The sequence below is a fragment of the Bufo gargarizans genome, chromosome 8 (genome assembly GCF_014858855.1).
Source record: "Bufo gargarizans isolate SCDJY-AF-19 chromosome 8, ASM1485885v1, whole genome shotgun sequence".
NCBI classification, from domain to species: Eukaryota; Metazoa; Chordata; class Amphibia; order Anura; family Bufonidae; genus Bufo; species Bufo gargarizans.
In genome coordinates, this window is record NC_058087.1 from 179,992,755 (window position 1) to 180,015,647 (window position 22,893).

General features: G+C 47.8%; 1 protein-coding gene across 4 annotated transcripts; it reads right to left on the minus strand.

The window, feature by feature from the left end:
* Window positions 1–1,628: 1,628 nt before the first annotated feature.
* On the minus strand, window positions 1,629–21,432 carry E4F1 (E4F transcription factor 1). 4 transcript variants are annotated; one of them, XM_044304408.1, is made up of 13 exons: window positions 21,241–21,432; window positions 11,547–11,689; window positions 9,501–9,597; window positions 8,920–9,119; window positions 8,722–8,842; window positions 7,415–7,567; window positions 6,803–6,945; window positions 6,449–6,554; window positions 4,766–4,983; window positions 4,369–4,567; window positions 3,205–3,365; window positions 2,979–3,041; window positions 1,629–1,984 (listed from the first exon to the last, which is right to left on the minus strand). In XM_044304408.1, exons 1-13 carry the CDS (start codon window positions 21,347–21,349, stop codon window positions 1,652–1,654), a joined length of 2,046 nt encoding a protein of 681 aa, XP_044160343.1. In that variant the 5' UTR covers window positions 21,350–21,432; the 3' UTR covers window positions 1,629–1,651. The 4 variants fall into 4 exon arrangements, with proteins under 4 accessions (XP_044160343.1, XP_044160344.1, XP_044160342.1 ...); XM_044304409.1 differs by having other exon boundaries at window positions 6,830–6,945; window positions 9,501–9,600; XM_044304407.1 differs by having other exon boundaries at window positions 9,501–9,600; window positions 21,241–21,431.
* Between the last annotated feature and the right edge of the window lie 1,461 nt (window positions 21,433–22,893).

Below are 22,893 nucleotides of genomic sequence, written 5' to 3' on the forward strand. Positions count from 1 at the left end.
GCGGCTCTCCAGCTGTTGCAAAACTACAACTCCCACCATGCCCAGACAGCCTACAACTATCAGCCTACAGCCGGGCATGGTGGGAATTGTAGTTTTACAACAGCTGGAGAGCCGCAGGTTGGCCATCCCTGTCCTAGGCAGTGTCACCGATTAATGTGTCATCACTGGCCTAGGGAAAGGTATGAGAAGGCCTCGATGCTACTGCGAGCACCGCTGCCTTTTTGAACAGCTGTTCGGCGGGGGTCCCAGGTATCGTACCAACACTGAGCATGACCTATTCAAAGGATAGGTCATCAGTATTTAAGTCTCGGAAAACCCCTTTAAGGGCATGTTCATACGTATTTTAGAGCAGAACATATGAGCGTATTCCACACCGAAATATGGCCACAAACGATGGTCTCTCGTTTTCAATGGGAAATACTTTCATGGCAGCAATTTGAAATCCGTACTGCGTGAAAAGAGAAACTGCGTGTCAATTTCTCTTTCACGCAGATTTACGTGCCCAATTTTCCCAGTCAACAGGCAGCAGAAATGCATGTCAAAGTACACACACACACACACGATGGCTAGTAAATGTGTGGATTTCAAGTGTCACTGTATGAACATACCCCTACGTGCTGCACCCAGTAGAGGTGACTCCCATCAGCGATCACTCAACGTGACAACTACAGAAAACCGCAGGTGGCGCCATAACTGCCGATACCTCCCGTGCTAGAAGGAACCTCCTAATTAGCCAGTATTTTAAACACCATAGAAGACTGTCCTTCAGGTAAAGACTTGATTCTTTGCTTTTCGACAACCCATTTAAATGCCCTTTCAAGGAATGTTTAGCTTGCGCGCAATCTCAGGTGCTAATAGTCAATCAGCAGACATCGTACTGAATTTTAGGCAATAGCTGGACTTTAAAATTACAGTCAATTCCTTAAAACGCTCCTCCCGTTGCTGCAGGCACAGTTCCGTCAGACGGTAATAACTGCTCTCAGATATTTGCTGATGTATGGATGCTGGAGAACTGAGGATACAGCTTATTGTTTGGTGTCACAGGTCAGTTGTATAGCAAGACTGCACGTGATGGTAACCATACTTCCCTAGTGCCTAGAACAGGCTAAAAGCTCGAGCGGTGAAGGGTTTACTTTCTAAGAACATTCCTCTGGTGGTTGCTGTGCAGTAACATACGACAACCCATGCATGGCATAGCCATTAAGTTTCCATTGGTGAGTGGAGAGCTGCAGCTTTCTCAATGTGAGAAGGATTTGGGGTGCAGCTACCCACAGAAATACAGACTTTAGAAGACACCGACACATCCGACGCTGGGTTGTGACTGAGGATACAAGTGCAAAGCTCAAAAGGCACAGGCATTATTCTGAGCTTACAACCTCCTCCTACCTCAGACAGAACCAGTGATCTCCAGGTCACAGTCACTTTATGTACCAGTAGCTTAAGAGGAAAAGCCTTGAGCATTACTTCCCAGCAACTCTGCCATCACAAACGCGGGCTCCTCTCTGGACTCCTTTGCCAGTCTGCAGCATGAAAGCTTAGACCTGAGACAGCGCCATCTAGTGGAGGCGGAAGTATGCAATTCACAGCAGACCAGTGTACAGATTTGGCTTCCTGTTTTAATCCGAGGATATCACATGGAAGGTGTAGGCGGCTACACAATAACCGTCTGGACCTCCACCTCCCCTTCGTGTGAGGTAATGACAAACTCTCCAACCTGTTCCACGTCCTCGGGCGCTATTACTTCCTCCACAGGAGAAACTTCGTTAGCGATTAGTGCTCCGTCTCCAATGGCACAGGCCAGAGTCATTGCGACCTGCTCAGTCAGAGATTCTGGGGTAGCTATGGTTATAGTGTCTGTAGTGGGGACCTCCTCTATGCAGGGCTCAGTAGTATCGTCCAGTGTCACATTTTGTACAATGATCTGCTGTCCTGGGCTGGCGTTGCTTACCAACTGCTGTACTACATTGAGAATATGGCTGTCCACCTGTATAGACATGAAGGCATGGAAAGAAAACATTGAAAATATAGCAAAGGAAAGACAAAAACTGCTGATATTATATCTGAATGCATACACAGCACCTGGCAGTTTGTGGGGCTTACCGTTTAGTGCCATCACTTTCTGCAGGGCAACATCATTATGGCCGAAAATAGATGAACAGACTTGCAAGGAGAGGGGCATCCTATGACAAAGGCACACAACTCTAACAGGACCCACGATTGTACACAGTAGATTTTGGTGGGACCGGCCAACCATCCAATGTTTATGGGAGCATCTTAACTCTCTTTTGGCACCAGGCGTCGGGGGAAAGAAGAATCATCCTATGTTCTCATGGGAGATAAGTCACCGGCCTGAGGGGTCTGGCAGCAGATTATTCCCCTGCACTATTGACAGCGCATGCATTCTCAGCTAAAACCCAGCCTGCATGTGTATATGGGGCCCACATCTATGTGTGGCCATCTTGACTGTTTGCACTGACTGAAAGGACATATCTAACATGTTAAAGAGGACCTTTCACTAGAATAAAACTTCTAAACTAACTATACAGACACGGAGAACGGCGCCCAGGGATCTCCCTGCACTTACTGTTATACCTGGGCGCCGCTCCGTTCTCCCGGTATAGCCTCCGGTATCTTCACAGTTAGGCTCCACCCAGGGGAACCTGCCGGCGTCTCATTCTCCCATGCTGTAGCGCTGGCCAATCGCAGCGCTCAGCTCATAGCCAGAGAGGCTCTTTTCTCTCTCAGGCTATGAGCTGAGCGCTGTGATTGGCCAGCGCTGCAGCATGGGAGAATGAGCCGACGGCAGGTTCCCCTGGGTGGAGCCTAACTGTAAAGATACCGGAGGCTATACCGGGAGAACGGCGCGGCGCCCAGGTATAACAGTAAGTGCAGGGGGGTCCCTGGGCGCCGCTCTACATGTCTGTATAGTTAGTTTAGAAGTTTTATTCTAGTGAAAGGTCCTCTTTAAAGTGACTCACCTCCTGGGTTCCTGTACTCTGGAGCAGCTCAGCAGCCTCACTAGTTTCTATGTCTTCAGAAGTCTGCATCAGGAGGGAACAAAAAAAACAGACAGATTCAACTCAAAAAGTCATAATGTGGCCCATTCAAAATGTGGCAGCCATGAACAAGTGTTACCATCCGGCCGCTGCTAATAAAACTCCTTGATGGGTTTTAATGCATAAAAAAAAAAAATATTCTCCTCACCTCAATAATATATTCCTGAGTGTCAGCGACTACTGAAGAAAACTCCACCAGCATAGTATGTGGTTCCTCAGAGGCCGTTGTGCTGCTCATGGTTTCTGAGCTATTGCTGTTTTCAGTATGCTCTGTCTGCTCTGTATGGTGCTGGAGAATTACACAACCACCTGAAGTAAGGAAAAGCCATTACTACTGGCCAATGGAATATAGATGCTGAACAGTTAATGTCCCCAAGCACGTAGATGTCCTTGTAAAGTACTGGTACTTTAAAGGGGTTGCCCGGGTTCAGAGCTCTCTTTCACCCAGACAGCCCCTCTGATATGAGTACGGATGCTTTTGTCTAACAGTGAGTCCGGTGACGTCACCGCCGCCCTAGCCTGTAAAACAGACTAGGGCAGAGCTAAAGCCCGCCCATCAGTGCCGGTGACGTCACCGTCAACACTGCTAGGTGGAAGCCTAGTTTGATGCTCATATCAGAGGGGCTGTCTGGGTGAAAAAGAGAATATGTCCAGGTTCAACCCCATTAAGGCATAGTTTCCCCTTCGGGAACACCTTTTGTAGCAGTAGCCAAGGCTGCTGCTTTTCCCCTGACAGCAGATATTGGTCACCATATAGCACTCTGTACTAAACAAAGGTAGGGCAGCCACCGGAATTTTAAATAAAGTCAATGCCTTGAAGGGGTTGTACAGAATAAAAATAATAATAATAATTTAAACACACCATGGTTGCTTCCTTCTAACAGTGCTACACCTCTCCAGAGGTTGTGTGTGGTATTGCAACTCAGCCCCATCCGATTCAACACCACAAAGCTGCAATACCACCAGACACGATGGACAGAGGTGGTGCGGAAAAGCAGACATTCACTTTTTAATCCTGGACAACCCCTTTAACACTGTCATGTCAAGCGTCATTATAAAGAGAAGTCCAATCTTGGGGTTCATGCACCCTGCTGTATTATAGTTCATTTTGTAAGGCGCTATCATAAGGCTACTATAGAGGTACATAAGCCCTCTATGGTTTCTCCATATGCCTCCATGTCACGCTCCATCAGACTCCTTATGTACAAGGGTATAAGGAAGCAATGAATCAAGGTGAAATACAGGATTTACACTGTCTCATGGAGTCTATACTGTGCCACTGTAATAATGCTGCTACCTATATAAATGTCACCTTTGGTTTTCATGTGGCGGTTGAGTGTTCCGTGTTCTGCAAATCCTCGGCCACATCTTGGACATTTGAAAGGTTTCTCGCCTGTGTGATGCCTAATATGCCGGATCAAGGAGCCCTTCTCCCTGAAGCTATGAGGGCAGTACTGACATACATAAGGCTTGTCCTCCATGTGGGTACGCAAGTGAACTTGCTGAGCGTTCTGTAACAAAAAGAAAGTTATGGATTTCTGCTAGACTATATACTTTGTCTATTTTTACTGTGCGACACATATGGCATACTAATGCGACATGCCATAAACGTCTGACTGTTCACAACTTTGTACCACATACCTAGCCATTAGCTATACACCTAGCTGGACTGAAGAGCTTGTAACCTGGTCAACCTCTGGCCCTCTCACCTTAGTTTTATATCTCTTTCCACATTTTGGGCAGGGGTATGGCCGGTCTTCAGAGTGCACCCTCATATGGCCTTTGACGTGAGCTACCGTTTTGTACATCTTCCCACATTCTCCACATTTGTATTTCCGAATATTGCCATGGGATTCCTGGTGCTTTTTGAGCATGTGAGCCTTTAAGAATTCCCGGCCGCACTGATCACAGCGAAACAGCTTGCAGCCTGCCAAGACAACCAGCAGCAATTCATTACTTGATCGAACCGCAGTGACTTTGCATCTCACAAGAAAAAGGTAAGATCCTTAGGAGTAGGAACCATCTAACAATATTAAAAATAGCCGTATCAAATGACTAAACATTGTATTTATGTGAAGGACGGATCAAGCGAATATGAAAACCATAAATACCTCCATGGCATGCTGACAAGCCATTGTTTCTAGGCATGCCTGTACTTCCGACCAGTCTCCACTGCTGGTACGTGCTCCAACCACAAGCTATTATACCGTCACCCTTAGAACACAGTACTGAAGACTTCCGGTACAGCCACATCTGGAGCAAACACTGCAGATTTCCTTGAGGAAAATCAGCAGCATTTACAGCACAAGTGAAGAGGATGGAATTTTAGAAATTTCATCCACATGCTTTGGAGAAAACCCCCAGCATAATATGATTGGTGCTGCAGGTTTCCAATCTGTAGCATGTCAATTTATGCTGCAGGTTTTACCCAAACCTTTGAAAATGCATAGAGTCGAAGCAGTGGAAGACCCCATTTCAGGTGGTTTTTTTTTTGCCACAGTGGATTGCAGCCCAAAATCCGCACAAGACTCCCTGTGTGCGGCCATACCCTTAGGATGCTTTTGCACTGGGTTTTACTGGGTTTGCCAGAAGCATATGTCAGAATACTCTGCATACCTCTCATGGATGGCACTGCACAGGCGTATAGTGGCATCTGTTGTCAACAGGCTCACAAGAGGTAAAAAAAACAAAAAAACCACACAACATACTTTTATTGGATGCCTCTGTACGTATATGGCAAACGGACACTGCAATACACAGTGTGAGGGCAGCCTAAGGGCATCAAAGTGATAAAACCAAGAAAACTTCATTCCTAGAGCATGCAGTCTTGAAAAATTGCAACAAACACCAAAAGCACGTTTGGCGCTATTCCCTCCAACCAAGTGTAGGCTACTTTCACATCTGCGCTATCCTTTTCCACTATTGAGATCCGTCACAGGATCTCAATAGTGGTGGAAACTACTTCCGATTTGTCCCCATTCATTGTCAATGGGGACAACAGAACTGAACGAAATGGTGCACCAGAATGCATTCCGTTCTGTTTGGTTGCGTCCCCATCGCGGACAGAATAAGTCTGCAACCAGTGTTTTTCTGTCCACGATGTGGTGCGGAGCAAGTCATGACTCACAATGTAAGTCAATGGGGACGGATCCGTTTTCTCGGACACAATAAAAAACGGATCCGTCTCCCACTGACTTTCAATGGTGTTCATGCCGGATCCATCTTGGCTATTTTAAAGATAATACAACCGGATCCGTTCATAACGGATGCAGACGGTTGTATTATCGTGACAGAAGAGTTTTTGCTGATCCATGACGGATCCAGCAAAAGTAGCCTTAGTCTCAGAAAATCTTCCCCTAATTATATACTGCGTTTTAGATTTCTTAGTTTACCTTCATGCCCTTTCAGGTGGACCTTCAAGGAGTTGCTACTTCTGCAGATTTCACCACATTGAGGACACTTGAAATCCTCTCCGTCCTTGTTCAGTATACCATCTATCTATTTAAAAAGAGAACCAGATATCAAGGGATAGATATCATACTTTTATTATGCTCTGCAGATTTTTACTATTGATGCCTCTGCACATAAAGAGGGGTAAGACTATATGAATGATTATAGCTTTCCTGCCTTCATCTGCCCTGTATGTCAAAGAAACCTACTACCACATAGCTGCGGCTGTACAGTGATGGCAGCACCTTGAGGTCAGAAGACTTGATCTGATAGTTTACGGGAAAATCTCTACTCACCCCCGTTTTGAAAGCCACAGCTCGCACCTGGACATGAATTTCATGTAGTAGATTGCCTTTTTCGTCAGTTACGAGCTGGATCACTGGACTGCCATCCATTTCATCTGTTCCTAAATGTGAAGTGACGTCTGTAGATACCAACACTGCAACGAGAGAGAAAAAAAATTCACATTGGACTGAATTTCACCATAAAAAAAAATAAAAAAAGAATCACTATCGCCAATTGTAAAGACAATGACATACAAGCGTACAAGCAGCTTAAAGGGGTATTCCCATCTGGATGTTTATGGCATATCCATGGGACCATGGGACCGATCGATGCGGTTTCCACCTCTGGGACCTGCATCACACTGCCGTGCACGCTAGGCTCTCTTCATTCACTTCTAAGGAAGCTCCAACAATAGTCAGGACGGGGTGCTCGGATATTTTCGGAAGTCCTGTAGAAGTGAGTGGATTGGATGCATGGTCTCCTCTCCATTCATGGTGGCATGAGATAGGGCCCAATTCTAGAGACAGCAGCAGGTCTAAAAGGTGGACAATTAAGGGATATTCCATGGATGGGCCATAATTGTCCAGATGGGAATACCCCTTACATTTTTGCTGTGAACAGACCTGAAGAGTTTTCATCGCGTTTGAGCACAATGCTATTCCCCAGGACGTGGCTGATCTTCTCTGTGCAGGGTGTGAGAGACCTCATATGCCTTGATAATGCCCCCGACTCACGGAAACTCTTCCCACACTTTGAACAGCTGTACGGGCGCTCGTCTGGTACGAATAGATAAAAAAAAATAATAATAATAATAATAATAATAAAATAATAATAAATAGGACATCATTTCTGTAAGTTTTAAATATAATATTACTATTCTCAGAATCTGGAAAGAACCGCACAGTGTAAAGCTGGCCATCCACACATGAGGCAGCGGTTGTACACGAGAGTTCAGCTGCCAACTGCTGAATCTAGCCAGAGCCATCAGAAACATGAATCTGCCGGCGAGTTCATTTGGTGCTTACCCGAATAAGCGGTTGCTAGACACCAGTGGTGCCGATTATCTCTAGGACTCAGACTGTGCAAGTCTGAAAGTCACCAGATGTCAGTGGACAGTTGGGTGGCCAGCTGGATATTAGAGGATGCACATGGCTAGAAAAACATGGCCGTTTTCTTTCAGAAATGGCGCCACATCTGTCCACGTCTGCTCTTACGGTTCAGATCTATTTCAGTGAATGAGACAGATCTGAAATATGACAAACACTCAGCAGTGGAGCGCAGCATTGTTTTTGGAAGAATGCTACCATACTTTCTAATCCTAAATAAAATCTTTAATTCCCCAAATGCATTTCGATATGAATGGCTGATCTGGATCTGACAGATCGAGAGACGCTCTTTTTAGTTGTTTTTCAACCTAGCCAATAAAGCTAGGGAGCGGGGAGACCCCCAGACATCAACATGCCCTAACAACATACTGATATGTGGCGAGACGAATATACAATATCGAATAATCTATGAAATTGCTCTGTCAGCCGACTCATTCATTGAAGCTGCCATAAAGTGCAGACACTCTTCTGTCCCGTCTGCACAGGAAATACAATGAAGAAGTGTGTGTCTCCAATATGGCCGCCCTCAGGAAAGGTGTAGTATTAAACATTTCCAGCTGATTTTTCTTAAAACTTTTGCTCTGTTTGGCTTCTGCAGCCTGTATATACTCCAATACACAGCAAGCTGCAGAATGGTGCTGGACTTTCTGACGGTTCGGCTCAAGCCTTTCTCCTTTAAGATCATTTGCAGAATTTTCATCAAACCCGGTTGTGAGACAGAGCACATACATAGGCAGAGTACAGCATAACACCTCAATACATCACAGGTCACTGACCGGGCTGTGGTCACGTGAGGCGCCCATTTTCTTTCCTATATAACTTACCGGTGTGCCTCCTGATGTGGCGGATTAGAGAGCCCTTTGTCCTGAACGAATCTCCACATATCTTGCATTCAAAGTCTTTCTTGGTGCTATGGGTGAGCATGTGAGCCTTCAGAATAGTGCACTAGGCAGAAAAAGGAGGTCATTAAACAGGGATTCTCAGGACCACACCGAGATCATGCGAACCCCACACACACTTACACTTTTAAAGGATTTTTCACACATCTGACAAACATAGCGTCCTCTCTCGTCCAAATTTATCTTCCCCATGGCAGCCTCGTCAGTCTGCCCTGACATTTCGGAGGTTTCCTGCCACTCCACCTCCAATTCCTGAACATCAGTCTTCTGGCCACAGTCCATGCTGTCCTCACTGGTCACGACCTTTACCTCCTCAGATATTGCTAGGATGACAAAATAAATGTAAGTGACGTTTAGTCTCTGCATGGTTCATTTCAGACATTACTACAGGTTTAGGGCCTATTCAGACGGCCGTAGTGCTTTGCGGATCCACAATTTGCGGATCCGCAAAACACGGACCGCACATGGCCGCAACCGTAATAGAAAGTGCCTATTCTTGTCTGCGATTGCGGAAAAGAACAGGACATGTTCTATCTTTTCCGTGGAGCCGCGGCCGCATTGAAATTAATGGGTTCGCACCTGTTCCGCCAAATTGCGGAACAGATACGCGCTCATTCATACGGCCGTCTGAATGAGCCCTTACTCTAAGTTTTCCACAGTAGACCAAGTGTTGGGAATAACTAGTATAATAGCTGGTAAGGTACCTATATCTGGAGCAGTGCTGATGTCCTCTTGCAAGGAGGTGGTCTCCACAATGACATGAGACATGTCCCCGTTATATTCTTCTATACACGGCACCACCTGCTGTTACAAATATTCATGAGATTTAGAACTTCGTATTTTCCACGGTAAAACATCAGACATATACACAGGAGCTGAGGGGTACTTACATTTAATGCAGTGCATTAGATTAGTATAATGTGAGAAACCCTCAGCCACTCTGCACCAGTGCAGAAATAGTTATCCATGACTACGGGACCAGTTTTACAAATTCAGTCTAACATTTAGACAGCGTAAACTAAGTGTAGACCGTCTAAAAAAAATGTGGTAAATTTATCAGTTTCCACACTGGACGAACGTGCCGACTGAGCAACTTCCTGCTCGTCAGAGGTGAGAGCTGCATTTCCACGCAGCGATCACCTCCACTGCAATGACTTGACGTCCCCTTACAGATTTATTATTTCTGGGCAGCAGATCCCGGTTCACACAGTATGATGCGCTGCAGAAACTATGATTTATGCATCAGCAGAAACTATGAATTTACCAGATGAATGAGAGTTTGGTCATTCATCAGCGGCACTTGTGTACGAGCCGAATATCGGTTGCAAGCAGTGGAACACATTTGTTCCGGATAACTGGTCCAATAATGTCCCATGTAAAGGGACCACTAGACTCTGATGGCCAGCTGTGCATGCATTTTAAAGAGGTTATCCAGGTTCCGATGACCTATCCTTCGAGTTGTTTCACATTTGCATGAAACTGATCCGGCCGGGAACAGCCTGCCGCATCCGTGAATACCGGGCGCTGCCGAGGTACCGTCCGGCCTCATTCACTATAAAGGGGACAGGCGGAGATCTGACTGCAACCCAGAAAATAGGCAGACGAGCGACCGGACAAATACCGATGTGCGCAGCAGTTTTCGGCCGGCCGGCCGCCCGCCCCATGGCCTATTTTCTGGGTTGTGGATGCATGTCTGCAGCGCCAGGTAATAACGGATCCGGCAGGCTGTTCCCGGCCGGATCAGTTTCAACGCAAAGGTGAAACAAGCCTTAGGATAGGTCATTAATATTAGATTGGTTGAGTTCTGACAACTGACACCCCCGCCAATCAGCTGCTCGGTGTCAGACCTCTGATATGAAATTGATGACCTATCCCAAGTAGAGATCAATATCTAGAGCCCGGCAGTTCTGTAGAGATAACTTCTCATCACATACTGAGTCCTTCCTGCACTGTCTGTACACACAATGCACTTTATGGCAAAGAATGGACAGATTATTAGTCTCCAGGAAGACTTGGAGCAGAGCCCATCCCCAGAGCTGCATACGGAGCCTTATCTCCGTCTATACACTCTCCCTCCCCCACCTATTTTCCAGCACTACAGCAGACCTGTCCTCCCAGCAGTGTGCACAGTGTTTAAATCACTGCTTTGCTGCATCAGGCAAAGGCGCATATAGTGTGAGCAGCTCCACTGCTGTATTTCCTCCCTTATCTGTCTATATATTAATGCTATCCCTTCTATTCTGCTGAATAACATGGCCGTCTTTGGACATCAAATCCCCCACCCTCTAATATAAATGCCATGAGCGCTGACCCTGTCCCAGTCTACACAACAAAGCTGAGAAGTGAGCTACAAAAAAAAAATATTCAGCTTATTATCAGGGAAGCTGGAATATTGCAGGACAGATAAGTGTTTATATATAAATATTTATAACAGTTTATTTATTTATTTCCATGTAATTATTTCTTTGCCCTGAGCCACAAACTGACTGACAATTCCTATTCTGACACTTCTCAGCAGTCATCTCATTATCTTCCCAGGCAGGATTACAATGACAGGTAACACCTTTACATAGATAGCACAGGATTCACCATTCACCATGGGGGATGGACACAGCTTACCTACTGCCCTCCCTGCGACCTCAACGCGGGTCACACAGCATGCCCACGTCACTCGCCCATAGAGGTCCACGTGGCCGCTGTAAAGAATCTCTCTGGACCGTTAGGGGTGATACATGCCCTTTAAGGATTACCTCTTGGCTGCTGAGGGCTGACATGGAAGACGCGAGGTTCTGCTCCAGCTCCTGTTGGCAGACTTTTTGTATCTTGTGCTGGACAAACTCTTCCAGGCTCGTGAATTCCGCCTGACAGCGACCACATCGATGCACATCTTCATCTGGAAGCAGCAAGAAAAAGATCAGAACGAGGATTCGGAAACCTACTAATCTCTGCTAATTAAAGGGACTCTCTATTAGGAAACAACACTTTTTATTTTAAAAGGAAATGTGTGACCAAAAACCAGACAGTGACAGATAAGCTTTTTATTTTCCGATGACAGACTTTTTAATTCTACTTCCTGAACATGATTATGGGGGCGGCCATCTTGCCTGAGACAATTGCTTTCCAGCAGCCCCATGGGCCGTAGACACAGTGGTCAGGAGGGACCCTTATTGACTTCTATGGGAGAGATTTCTAGGCATGCTCTGTGACCTGTGCAGAGGTCATTGTACGGGGAGGGAATAGATAAGCTTTGATAATCACTTATTGTGAATGGTAATTCCTGTCTTATCTATACACAGGGGTGATATCAGTACAGGCAGGATTAGAATGACAGATAAGCAGATAACTGCAGTAAGGTGGTCTGTAAAGACCAAGAAGTGGGGCCTATTATTAGGCCTTGCGGCCAGTGCGAAAGCTGCAGGATTTTATGGCTATTGTTTAAACAGGCAGTAGTATAGTTTTGTATATTCGGAAAGTTTATTCCTCCTTCCTGTTTTTGTAGCGCAATTTTTTTCGCTTTGCCATAGAAATCGTGTGAAGATTTTGCCGCAGTTCGTTATATCTGTACGTTTTAATACTACAGGGACGGTTTGGAGTGGATACAGCCATTTCTAATAGATGATATCGTCCCATTGTGGACAGCGGTAAATGTTCCCATTTTTGTAGTTTTTATGTTGCGTTTTTGAGGGAAGGAGGGCAGTTTACCGTAATTTATATATTATGTTAGGGGTACATCCGATATTTAGTCCTCAATATTGATTGGTTATAACCTGATTTTCTTATATCCCCTAGTCCGGAGCAGCGTCCCATAATCTCTGTAGGAGGATGAGGTTACAGTGACAGGATTACACTGCCGACAATACCAGAGCAGGGTGGGGGGAGGGGGACATCACAGGATTAGTGGGCACTGCCACGCGAGAGAGAAAGTCACCACTGCTCTGCACCAACAACCAAGTCTTATAGGGGTCAGCAACCTACGGCACGCCAGCTGCTGTGAAACTACCACTCCCAGCATTCACAGCTACTCAGTTGTTCTCGGAACTCCAATAGAAGTGAAAGGAGCATGCGGACTGCTTACATATTAGATAAATGTCAGACGACCCGGCTGTCAGTCTAATGCAGGGTTTCTCAACTCCGGTCCTCAGGACCCACCTACCGGTCAGGATTTGAGAATATACCACAGAATGAATACCTGTGGTAAGTCCTGATGCATGGACACTAATTATATCACCTACTCAATACTAAGGAAATCCTAAAATCCTATCTAATGTGTCTGGAGACAGCAGAGGTTAGGGAGATCAGGATCAGGCAGCTAGATTTCAACATGCCCAATCCTTTAGTTCTCGGGGACATAAACTGCCGGGCTACCAGTAGCTGTGCGTATAGGGATTTCTGTAGAGACCCTCCCACATCATCATCATCCTCCAAGTGACGCCCTAACAGGAGTTATAAGGGAAGAAGGAAGAAAATGCAAGTTTATGGACTTTATGGAAAAACCCTGCCCCCCCCCCCCCCCAAATAGGACCTACGGACATCAGAGGGACCCCCACTAATAAACAGTCCGTATGGGCAGCTACCATTCTGGAGGGCTTGACCTGGCCTCAGGGACGGACTGGTAACTTAAAGTGGCCCAGTAAAAAAGATAAAAATAAAAGTGGCCCTATGTTGTAGGTGGGTCCAGATTAACAGGGGAGGGCAAAACAGCTAGGCAGGGTTAAGAATACCATAGTGCAACACAAAATACTGCCCCAGCAGAACCAAATACCACATTGCAGCAACAAAATGATGATTACTTACCGGTAATTTGATTTTCCGGAGCCCATGACAGCACCATGAGAGAGAGGATCCGCCCCCACAGACAGGAAACCTGCAGAATAAAAGGGCGCACTCTCCTCCCAATTCAGTGTGATATCCAAGCATCGGAGGAAGTCCGCCAACATACTGTTAAATGATTAATTTTGTATTTATTTTTTTATGCAACACCCGTGTGACTATAAGAGAATCAACAAAACCCAATAGAGAGGGAATATAAGGGTGCTGTCATGGGCTCTGGAAAATCAAATTACCGGTAAGTAATCATAATTTTTCCCTTCACCCATGACAGCATCACAAGAGAATTACCAGAGGAATATTCAGGGTGGGAGAGTAGAAAGAAGCACCTTTTCCCCCCAAAGGAAGATCCTGAAAGAGAGGAGCTCAAATCAAGACGATAGTGTTTAAAAAAGGTTGAAGGAGAAGATCAGGTGTCTGCTCTGCAAATATCCTCTATGGGAACCGAGGATCTTTCTGCCCAGGAGGTAGCCACTGCCCTGGTAGAGTGTGCCTTAAGACCCGTTGGAGGAGATAACCCAGATGAAAGATAAGACAAGGAAATAGCCAAAACAATCCACCTAGCAATAGAACTTTTAGAGGCCGCATTACCCTTATTCAATCCTTGAGAGTATAAAGAGTGAAGACGATTTGCGTCAATCTTTAGTGCGAGATAGATAGTTAAGCAAGGCCCCTCTGACGTCTAGACAGTGAAGGGATCTCTCTTCTTCAGACCCAGGATTTTTAAAACCGGGTAGGAAGAATAATTTCTTGTGACCTATGAAATTTAGAAACGACTTTTGGAAGAAAAGCCGGATCAGGATGTATCAAAACCTTGTCCTCTAAAATTGTGGTATAAGGAGGATTGATGGAAATGGCCTGAATCTCATCAATCCTGTGAGCAGATGTTAAAGCTATTAGGAGACATAACTTCAAGGTAAGACGTTTAATAAAGCTGGTCTCTTTAGGGTCAAATGGAGGACGAGTTAGGGCCTTTAAAACTAGGTTTAAATCCCAAGGAGGATGTCTAACTGAAGCCGTCGGGGTAGATCTGTCTACCGCTCTAAAGAACCTTGATATCCACGGGCATCCTGCGATGTCCTGATTAAACAGGGCCGACAGAGCCGAGACACATTCACTTTTAAGGTATTACCTGCTAGTCCCAGATCTAGTCCCTTCTGAAGGAACTCAAATATTAGATGGATGGGAGCAGACGATGGAATATCATTGATCTGGATATGCCCAAAATCTAAAAATTTCTGCCACACTCTAGCATAGATAGCTAGCATTACTTTTTTTCCTACTCTTCTTAAGAGTTCAGATCGAGGCATCGGAGAATCCTTTCATCTCTAACAGGGTACCTTTTAAGTTCCAGGCAGGTGGAGATTTTATGTCTGGATAAACCAATGGACCCTGGCTCAACAGACCCCGAATCTCTGGAAGGACCCACGGATCAGAGATTAAGATGATCCGGAGCCACGTGAACCAAGACAGTCTCGGACAAAAAGGAGTAATGAGGATAACTCTCGCCCAGTCTTCCCTGAGTTTTCCTAATACACAACGAATTAAGGGAAGAGGAGGAAAGGCGTAGGCCAGGGGAAATTTCCATTTCTGTACCAGGGCATCTATCCCACAAGGGGATCCTGTTGGATTTAGGAAGAATTTTTTTTCTTTGCATCTAGGGAGTCGTTTTTCTCCCAGCGAGACAGGATTTCCCACTGGAGGCCCCTTGAGTGGAGTTGTGCCCATTGTACTGGTGGAATACAAGATGAGAGGGATCCCAGGATAGACATTCCTTCTTGTGATCACCGGATTTCTGATCAGGTGTCTGATTTTTTTTCGTGGATGAGAATCACTTTTTCCAAAACAGCTCTGGCAGGAGGAATCTAATATCAATCCCAGAAAAGACTGTCTTCGGTAGGATGTGGTCTTGATTTTTCCAGGTTTAAAATCCATCCTAAACTGCTCAGGATTTCTGTCACCACAGCTACTGCTCTTTCGCAGGCATATACTGTTTTCCCTACAATCAGAATATCATCCAGGTACGGTATAAAAAGAAAATTCCTCTCCCTTACATGAGCCGCCATCTCTGCGATAATTTTTGTAAAAACTCTTGGGACCATGGACAGGCAAAACGGGGGAGCCCGAAACTGAAAATGCCGTAACTGACCCCTTATTCTGACTGCGGCCCTTAGGAATTTTTGATGCCCTGCAACAATTGGAACGTGATAATATGCATCTGAGATCGAGTACTGCCATGAAACAGAGGAGAAAGTAGGTTTTTGACCGATTTTATAGTTTCCATTTTGAACTTTTTGATCTGTAGGAAATGATTTAATGTCATTATTGTTCAGAATGAGCCAGTTTTTTTTTTGTTTTTTTTTGTTTGTTTTTTTACTAAAAACAGGGGGGAATAAAACCCCTCGCCTTTGTCCTCCTCTGCTATCGGAACTAAAACAGATTTTTTTTTTTACAAATTCTAGAACCTCGCTTTCCATGGCAGAAATTCCTAGAGCCAAGGCCTGATCTTTAGTAGTTAAGAATCTTACTGGAGGGGCCAGACGGAAAGACAGAATTCTAATTTTAACCTATAGAGAATAGTGTCTAGAATCCATTAACTTGAAGAAATGCCGCCAGGCACTGCAAGCTCCGGCACACAAATCACCCCCTCCGGAGTTCTGCTGTGCCTCTGCCCGTCCCTACAAGCGCAGCAACTGATGCCGCCTCACGTTCTCAGGGTATGTTTGAGGTCTAGACCCACCGGATTAACATAGGAGCACCAAAGGGAAGGACCTGAAACCTGAAAAAAAAACGCAGGCTTCCCCAGAGACAGGAAACCACACTGAATTGGGAGGAGAGTGTCCGCCCTTTTTTTCTGTAGGTTTCCTGTCTCTGGGGTCGGATCCTCTATCTCGTGGGTGAAGGGAAAAATACTGCCGCCCGAGCCGCAGTATTCACCCGTTTCAGTGTTCCGAGGACAGCCATACAGTTGAATTCGATGCCTAAGTAGCTAATGCTGAGAGCATCAGATTGTTAGGTACCTGGCCAGTGGCTGTGAGGGGGGCTCAGGTGGCTCCCTGGACATCGGCCCACCTGAAAAAATTTCCTTCTAGGGTCTATGGCCAATCTGCCCCTGCCCGGCCTTGTATTATGTGGATGGCTATCCATCTGAATAGCTGCCATGTGATACTTTATAGCCGGTTTCCCCGGAACAAATCGTCCGTTTGCCAGGAGTGGGACCGGGGCCGATCAGCTGAAAGGGGTTGTCTCTGCCAATCAGATACATGGAAAGGGTTAATGTGGTGGCACCTCCAGCTCTTTAAAGGTGTCATGCAGTAAATTATATTGATGACCTACCCTCGGGGTAACTCATCAATATCAGAATGATGGGGGTCCGACACCCTGGACCTCCTCTGTTAGAAGAGTCCGGCGCTCTGTGTATAGATAAGACAGGATCCACCATTCACAATAGGGGGTTGTCAGAGCTCATCTACTCCCTCCCTGTACAATGACCTCTGCACAGTTTACACAGCAGGTGTAGAAGACTCTCCCATAGAAGTCAATGAGGTCCCCTCCTGACCAGTGTGTCTAGGACCCATGGGGCTGCCGTAAAACTATTTTCTTAAAGGGGTTTCACGAGTTTGACCTGTCCTCTGGAGCGAGCTCCGACGTCTTCTCAAACAGCTGATCGGCTGGGTGGTCTCGGTGTCGGACCCTCACCGATCAGATATTGATGATTATCCAGACCCATCTCAGAAAACCCCCCATGCTTTCTAAATGCTGTGAAGAACAGCTCAGGCAAGATGGCCGCCCCCATAATCATGTTCACAACACAGAATAAAAAAAATCTGCAATCAGAAAATAAAAACCTGCGTCACTCTCTGGTTTAACTGGCAGACAAACATTTTAGTGGCACATTAACTTTTTTTTTGGAGGGAGGGGGGGGGGGGTGTCACTGAGTTTTTAAAAAAACTTTGATACTTTAAATTTTATGAAACCATGCACATAAAAATAAAATTCTAACTAACACCCCCATCATCCCGGCCTCACACCAGCGGACTCCATCAGCAGCCGCCCAGACTGATGTTATCACAGGTCGCAGCATTAGGGGAGTGAGTGACGGCGCCATTGTGCTGCGGGGGAGGGGGAGAGTGCCAGAGACAATAGGCAGGGATAATAGGATGACCCTCCTGATAACATCCACACTGCACAGAGGGAGATAGGCAAAGCGGCAGACTATTGTATGGGGACGTCGCCGCTTATCTCTAGACAGAGGTTTACAGGAAAGATGGCGGCCGCCCGAAAATCAAAGACGTTAAAGGAAACGCCTGAACAAAAACCTTATCTGTCAGATAAAGCAGGCACACATCCCTGCAGGTTTATTTATTCTGTTTTCTGACAGGAATATGGGGGCGGCCATCTTGCCTGAGCCTTTCTTAACAGCATTTAGAAAATTGCTTTACGGCAGCCCCATGGAGCTACAGACACAAGGGAAGAGTTTTCGGGGCAAGCTCGGTGATCTGTGCAGAGGTCATTGTACAGGGAGTATATAGATAAGCTCTGACAATCACCTACTGTGAGATAGAGGATCCTGTCTTATCCATACACAGAGGTGATATCATTACAGGCAGGATTAGAACGACAGATAAGCAGATAACTGCAGTAAAGCGATCAAGAAGTGGCGACTATTATTCTTAGCGACCAGTGCGAAAACTGCAGGATTTTATGTTTTTTTGTTTAAATGTAGATATTGACATTGAAAATAAAAAATTCTTTAAAAACGTGTTAAACATAAAAATGTGATTTAAACAATAGGTTATTTTCTGATGACACATCCCCTTTAAAGGGGTTGTCTCATCATGGACAATGTGGGGGATATCGCTAGGATATGTCCCCATTGTCTAATAGGTGCGGGTCCCACCGCTGGGAACCGCACCTATATCGAGAACGGAGCCCCAAAAGTGAAGGAGGGCGCACTGCGCGTTTACGTCGGCCCCATAGAGATGAATGGGAGCGGGAGCCGCACATGCGCGGTACGTTCCCATTCACTTCTATGGGGAGCCGGCTTGGTGGTGGCCGGACCGGAGTCCTCCAGCCACCACCTTGCAGGGCTCCATTCTTGACATAGGTGCTGGTCCCAGGGGTGGGACCCGCACCTATAAGACAATAGGGGCATATCCTAGCGATATGCCCCCATTGTCTATGATGAGACAACCCCCTTAACACTGCCCCTGGGTGCCCCAATCCATGATGCTGCAGCGGTTGCAAAACTACAAATCCCAGCATGCCTGACAGCCACAGGATGTCAGGGCATGCTGAGTGTTGTTCTTTTGCAAACAGCTAGAGAGGCCTGGCAGAGACATGGTAACCCCTTACTGGGACCAGCTAGGATTCCACCAGTTAGACCTCCCCTCCACTGGTCACAAATCAAAATCAATATTACAACACACAACATAAGCTGGGAAAGCCTGAAGACAACCATCATTTATACTGACCTCATAAAAGGGGAGCCCCCCTTGACGCGGACCTTAAGGGGAGCCCCCCCCCCCTTGACGCGGACCTCATAAAGGGGAGCCCCCCCCCCTTGACGCGGACCTCATAAAGGGGAGCCCCCCCCCCCTTGACGCGGACCTCATAAAGGGGAGCCCCCCCCCCCTTGACGCGGACCTCATAAAGGGGAGCCCCCCCCCCTTGACGCGGACCTCATAAAGGGGAGCCCCCCCCCCTTGACGCGGACCTCATAAAGGGGAGCCCCCCCCCCCTTGACGCGGACCTCATAAAGGGGAGCCCCCCCCCTTGACGCGGACCTCATAAAGGGGAGCCCCCCCCTTGACGCGGACCTCATAAAGGGGAGCCCCCCCCCTTGACGCGGACCTCATAAAGGGGAGCCCCCCTCCCCCTTGACGCGGACCTCATAAAGGGGAGCCCCCCTCCCCCGTGACGCGGACCTCATAAAGGGGAGCCCCCCTCCCCCTTGACGCGGACCTCATAAAGGGGAGCCCCCCTCCCCCTTGACGCGGACCTCATAAAGGGGAGCCCCCCTCCCCCTTGACGCGGACCTCATAAAGGGGAGCCCCCCTCCCCCTTGACGCGGACCTCATAAAGGGGAGCCCCCCTCCCCCTTGACGCGGACCTCATAAAGGGGAGCCCCCCTCCCCCTTGACGCGGACCTCATAAAGGGGAGCCCCCCTCCCCCTTGACGCGGACCTCATAAAGGGGAGCCCCCCCCCTTGACGCGGACCTCATAAAGGGGAGCCCCCCCCCTTGACGCGGACCTCATAAAGGGGAGCCCCCCCACCTTGACGCGGACCTCATAAAGGGGAGCGCCCCCCCACCTTGACGCGGACCTCATAAAGGGGAGCGCCCCCCCCCTTGACGCGGACCTCATAAAGGGGAGCGCCCCCCCCCTTGACGCGGACCTCATAAAGGGGAGCGCCCCCCCCCCTTGACGCGGACCTCATAAAGGGGAGCGCCCCCCCCCTTGACGCGGACCTCATAAAGGGGAGCGCCCCCCCCCTTGACGCGGACCTCATAAAGGGGAGCCCCTTGACGCGGACCTCATAAAGGGGAGCGCCCCCCCCCTTGACGCGGACCTCATAAAGGGGAGCCCCTTGACGCGGACCTCATAAAGGGGAGCCCCTTGACGCGGACCTCATAAAGGGGAGCCCCTTGACGCGGACCTCATAAAGGGGAGCCCCTTGACGCGGACCTCATAAAGGGGAGCCCCTTGACGCGGACCTCATAAAGGGGAGCCCCTTGACGCGGACCTCATAAAGGGGAGCCCCTTGACGCGGACCTCATAAAGGGGAGCCCCTTGACGCGGACCTCATAAAGGGGAGCCCCTTGACGCGGACCTCATAAAGGGGAGCCCCTTGACGCGGACCTCATAAAGGGGAGCCCCTTGACGCGGACCTCATAAAGGGGAGCCCCTTGACGCGGACCTCATAAAGGGGAGCCCCTTGACGCGGACCTCATAAAGGGGAGCCCCTTGACGCGGACCTCATAAAGGGGAGCCCCTTGACGCGGACCTCATAAAGGGGAGCCCCCCCCCCCTTGACGCGGACCTCATAAAGGGGAGCCCCCACACACCTTTAACATATGCTGGGACCTTTAAGACCTGTCAGAGAAAGGGCATCTTACTCTTGGCACCAGTCGGGGTTCCACCAGTCAAGACACCCCCACAAATCAGAAAGCAATGCCATATCCCAACACCCCCTTGACGTCTGATCCCTGCACATGACCTGTAGCTGCTGGGAATGATGGGAGTTGTACTTCCCTAACCAGCATCCATCAGAAGCAGAGTGTGAGCTTTTGCAGGCAGGGTCCCCTCTCCTGCACCAATACTGGTCTTGTTCTCCCTTACTGTATGGACTGAAGGGCGCTATAATAATAAATATTAGGAGGATCCCTTTAATAAGATGCAGGCATCCCCCTTCTTAATACTGCTCTCTGAGGGGTGTATATAGCTCCCTATGCCGCCGGATACATGTAATACTGACCTGCTGCAGATATGTTACATGTATGTAGAGAATGCCCCTCCTCCCAGGCACACACGTGCACTTGTTATGACAGAGGACAGGGCAGAGCAGTGCAGCCCGATCAGTGCCGGGGAGCGCACAGCCCCAGTCGCACACTCACCTTCCTCCTTAAAGTGGGAGATGAGGGGCCCCACAGGCAGGCAGGGGAGAAGCAGACCGCTGGGAACAGTCACCGTCTCTCCCACCCCCGGCTCCAGCTCCGAGCTCATCCCAGCCAGGACTTCTCCTCCTCTGTCGCAACGAAAGAGCGCACGGCGGCTGCAACACAACACAAAATGGCGACTTTACGACCGTGTCGTCATAACAACGGAGCTTACGGCCGGCACGTAAAGGAAAGCGCGGAGTAGAGGGGCGTGACGGCGTGACGCACAGGTGGTACAGCCGCCATGTTGGTTAAGGGCATAACGCCAGTAACTTCATAATAGGTGATTGGGAAGGGTGTAGAAAGCTGAAAAGTGTAGCTTTCCTCATCTTTAGGCCTCATGCACAAGACCGTCGTGTGTTTTGCGGTCCACAAAACATGGATGGCGTCTGTGTGCGTTCCGCAATTTGCGGAACTGCACAGACAGCTATTGATATAACTGCCTATTCTTGTCCGCAAAACGGACAAGAATAGGACAGGTTATTTTTTATTTATTGCAGGGCTACGTAATGGACACACTGATGCGGACAGCACACAGTGTGCTGTCCGCATTTTTTGCGGACCCATTGAAATCAATGGGTCCGCATTCTATCCAAAAAAAAAACAAAAACGTAACGGACGCGGAAACAAACAACGTTCGTGTGCATGTAGCCTCAATAGGGGGAGAGATAGATTTATCAGCATCTTTTCAATACAGCTTGGTGATAGAAAACGGTCTATGGTGCTCTTAGTAACCAATCACAGCGCAGCTTAGATTTCTTACAGTGCAAGTGAACTATGTAAACTGCGCTGTGATTGGCTGGTTTTATTTTACACACTTTCATAAATTTCCACTTTGGGTCTCTATTCTTCACCAACGTTAAAATCTCTGCTTGCTGCCAGTGAATGAAAACACTGAACACAGAGATGAGGGTTTGCCACAAAGCTATCCAATCCAGGCCTGTTACAGTGTGTCAGTAGTAGGCGAAATGTATTAGCATGGGGGTTAGACTGGATGCGGTTACATTCACTGATAGCAAGCAGAGAAATTGTAAAGAAGCAAAACGTAAATAATGTGAGGGCACCTACATGTTCTACTAAATTGCACAAAAATTAGGTGCTGCTATCTGGTTGTAGAAAAATCCACTGCGCCTAGCATGTCAAGGGGGTTTGGTTTGATTAAAAGGGGTGTGGTTTTGCTTGAAAAGGGGCGTGGTCTAAGATGCTCCTTGGGTCTGTGAAAACTATGGACACACCACAGATGACCACTGCAGCCACTCACAGGCCGCAACGCTGACCTGCTCCCCTTATGTCACCCACACCCTGGGTTGGCCAGGTCGGGGCCACTCTCTTGGGCTACGGCTACACGGCGACAATGTGTCGCAGAAAAATCGATTTGACTGCGCGGTCAAAAAACGTCCCATGTGAACGCAGCCTTATGTGTTGTTCCTGAAGATCTGGCAGAGGAATCTAGGCGTTATGTATGGCAGCAGCCTGTATTCTGATGCAGGCTTGTGGGATAGCCACCATGATCGTGTCAGCCAAGGGTTCACGCACACGGGGCCCGCTCTCTATGGGGCAATATGGATGTCCCCTCCTGCAGGGGTATTATGGAAGAGGGGCACTTCCTAT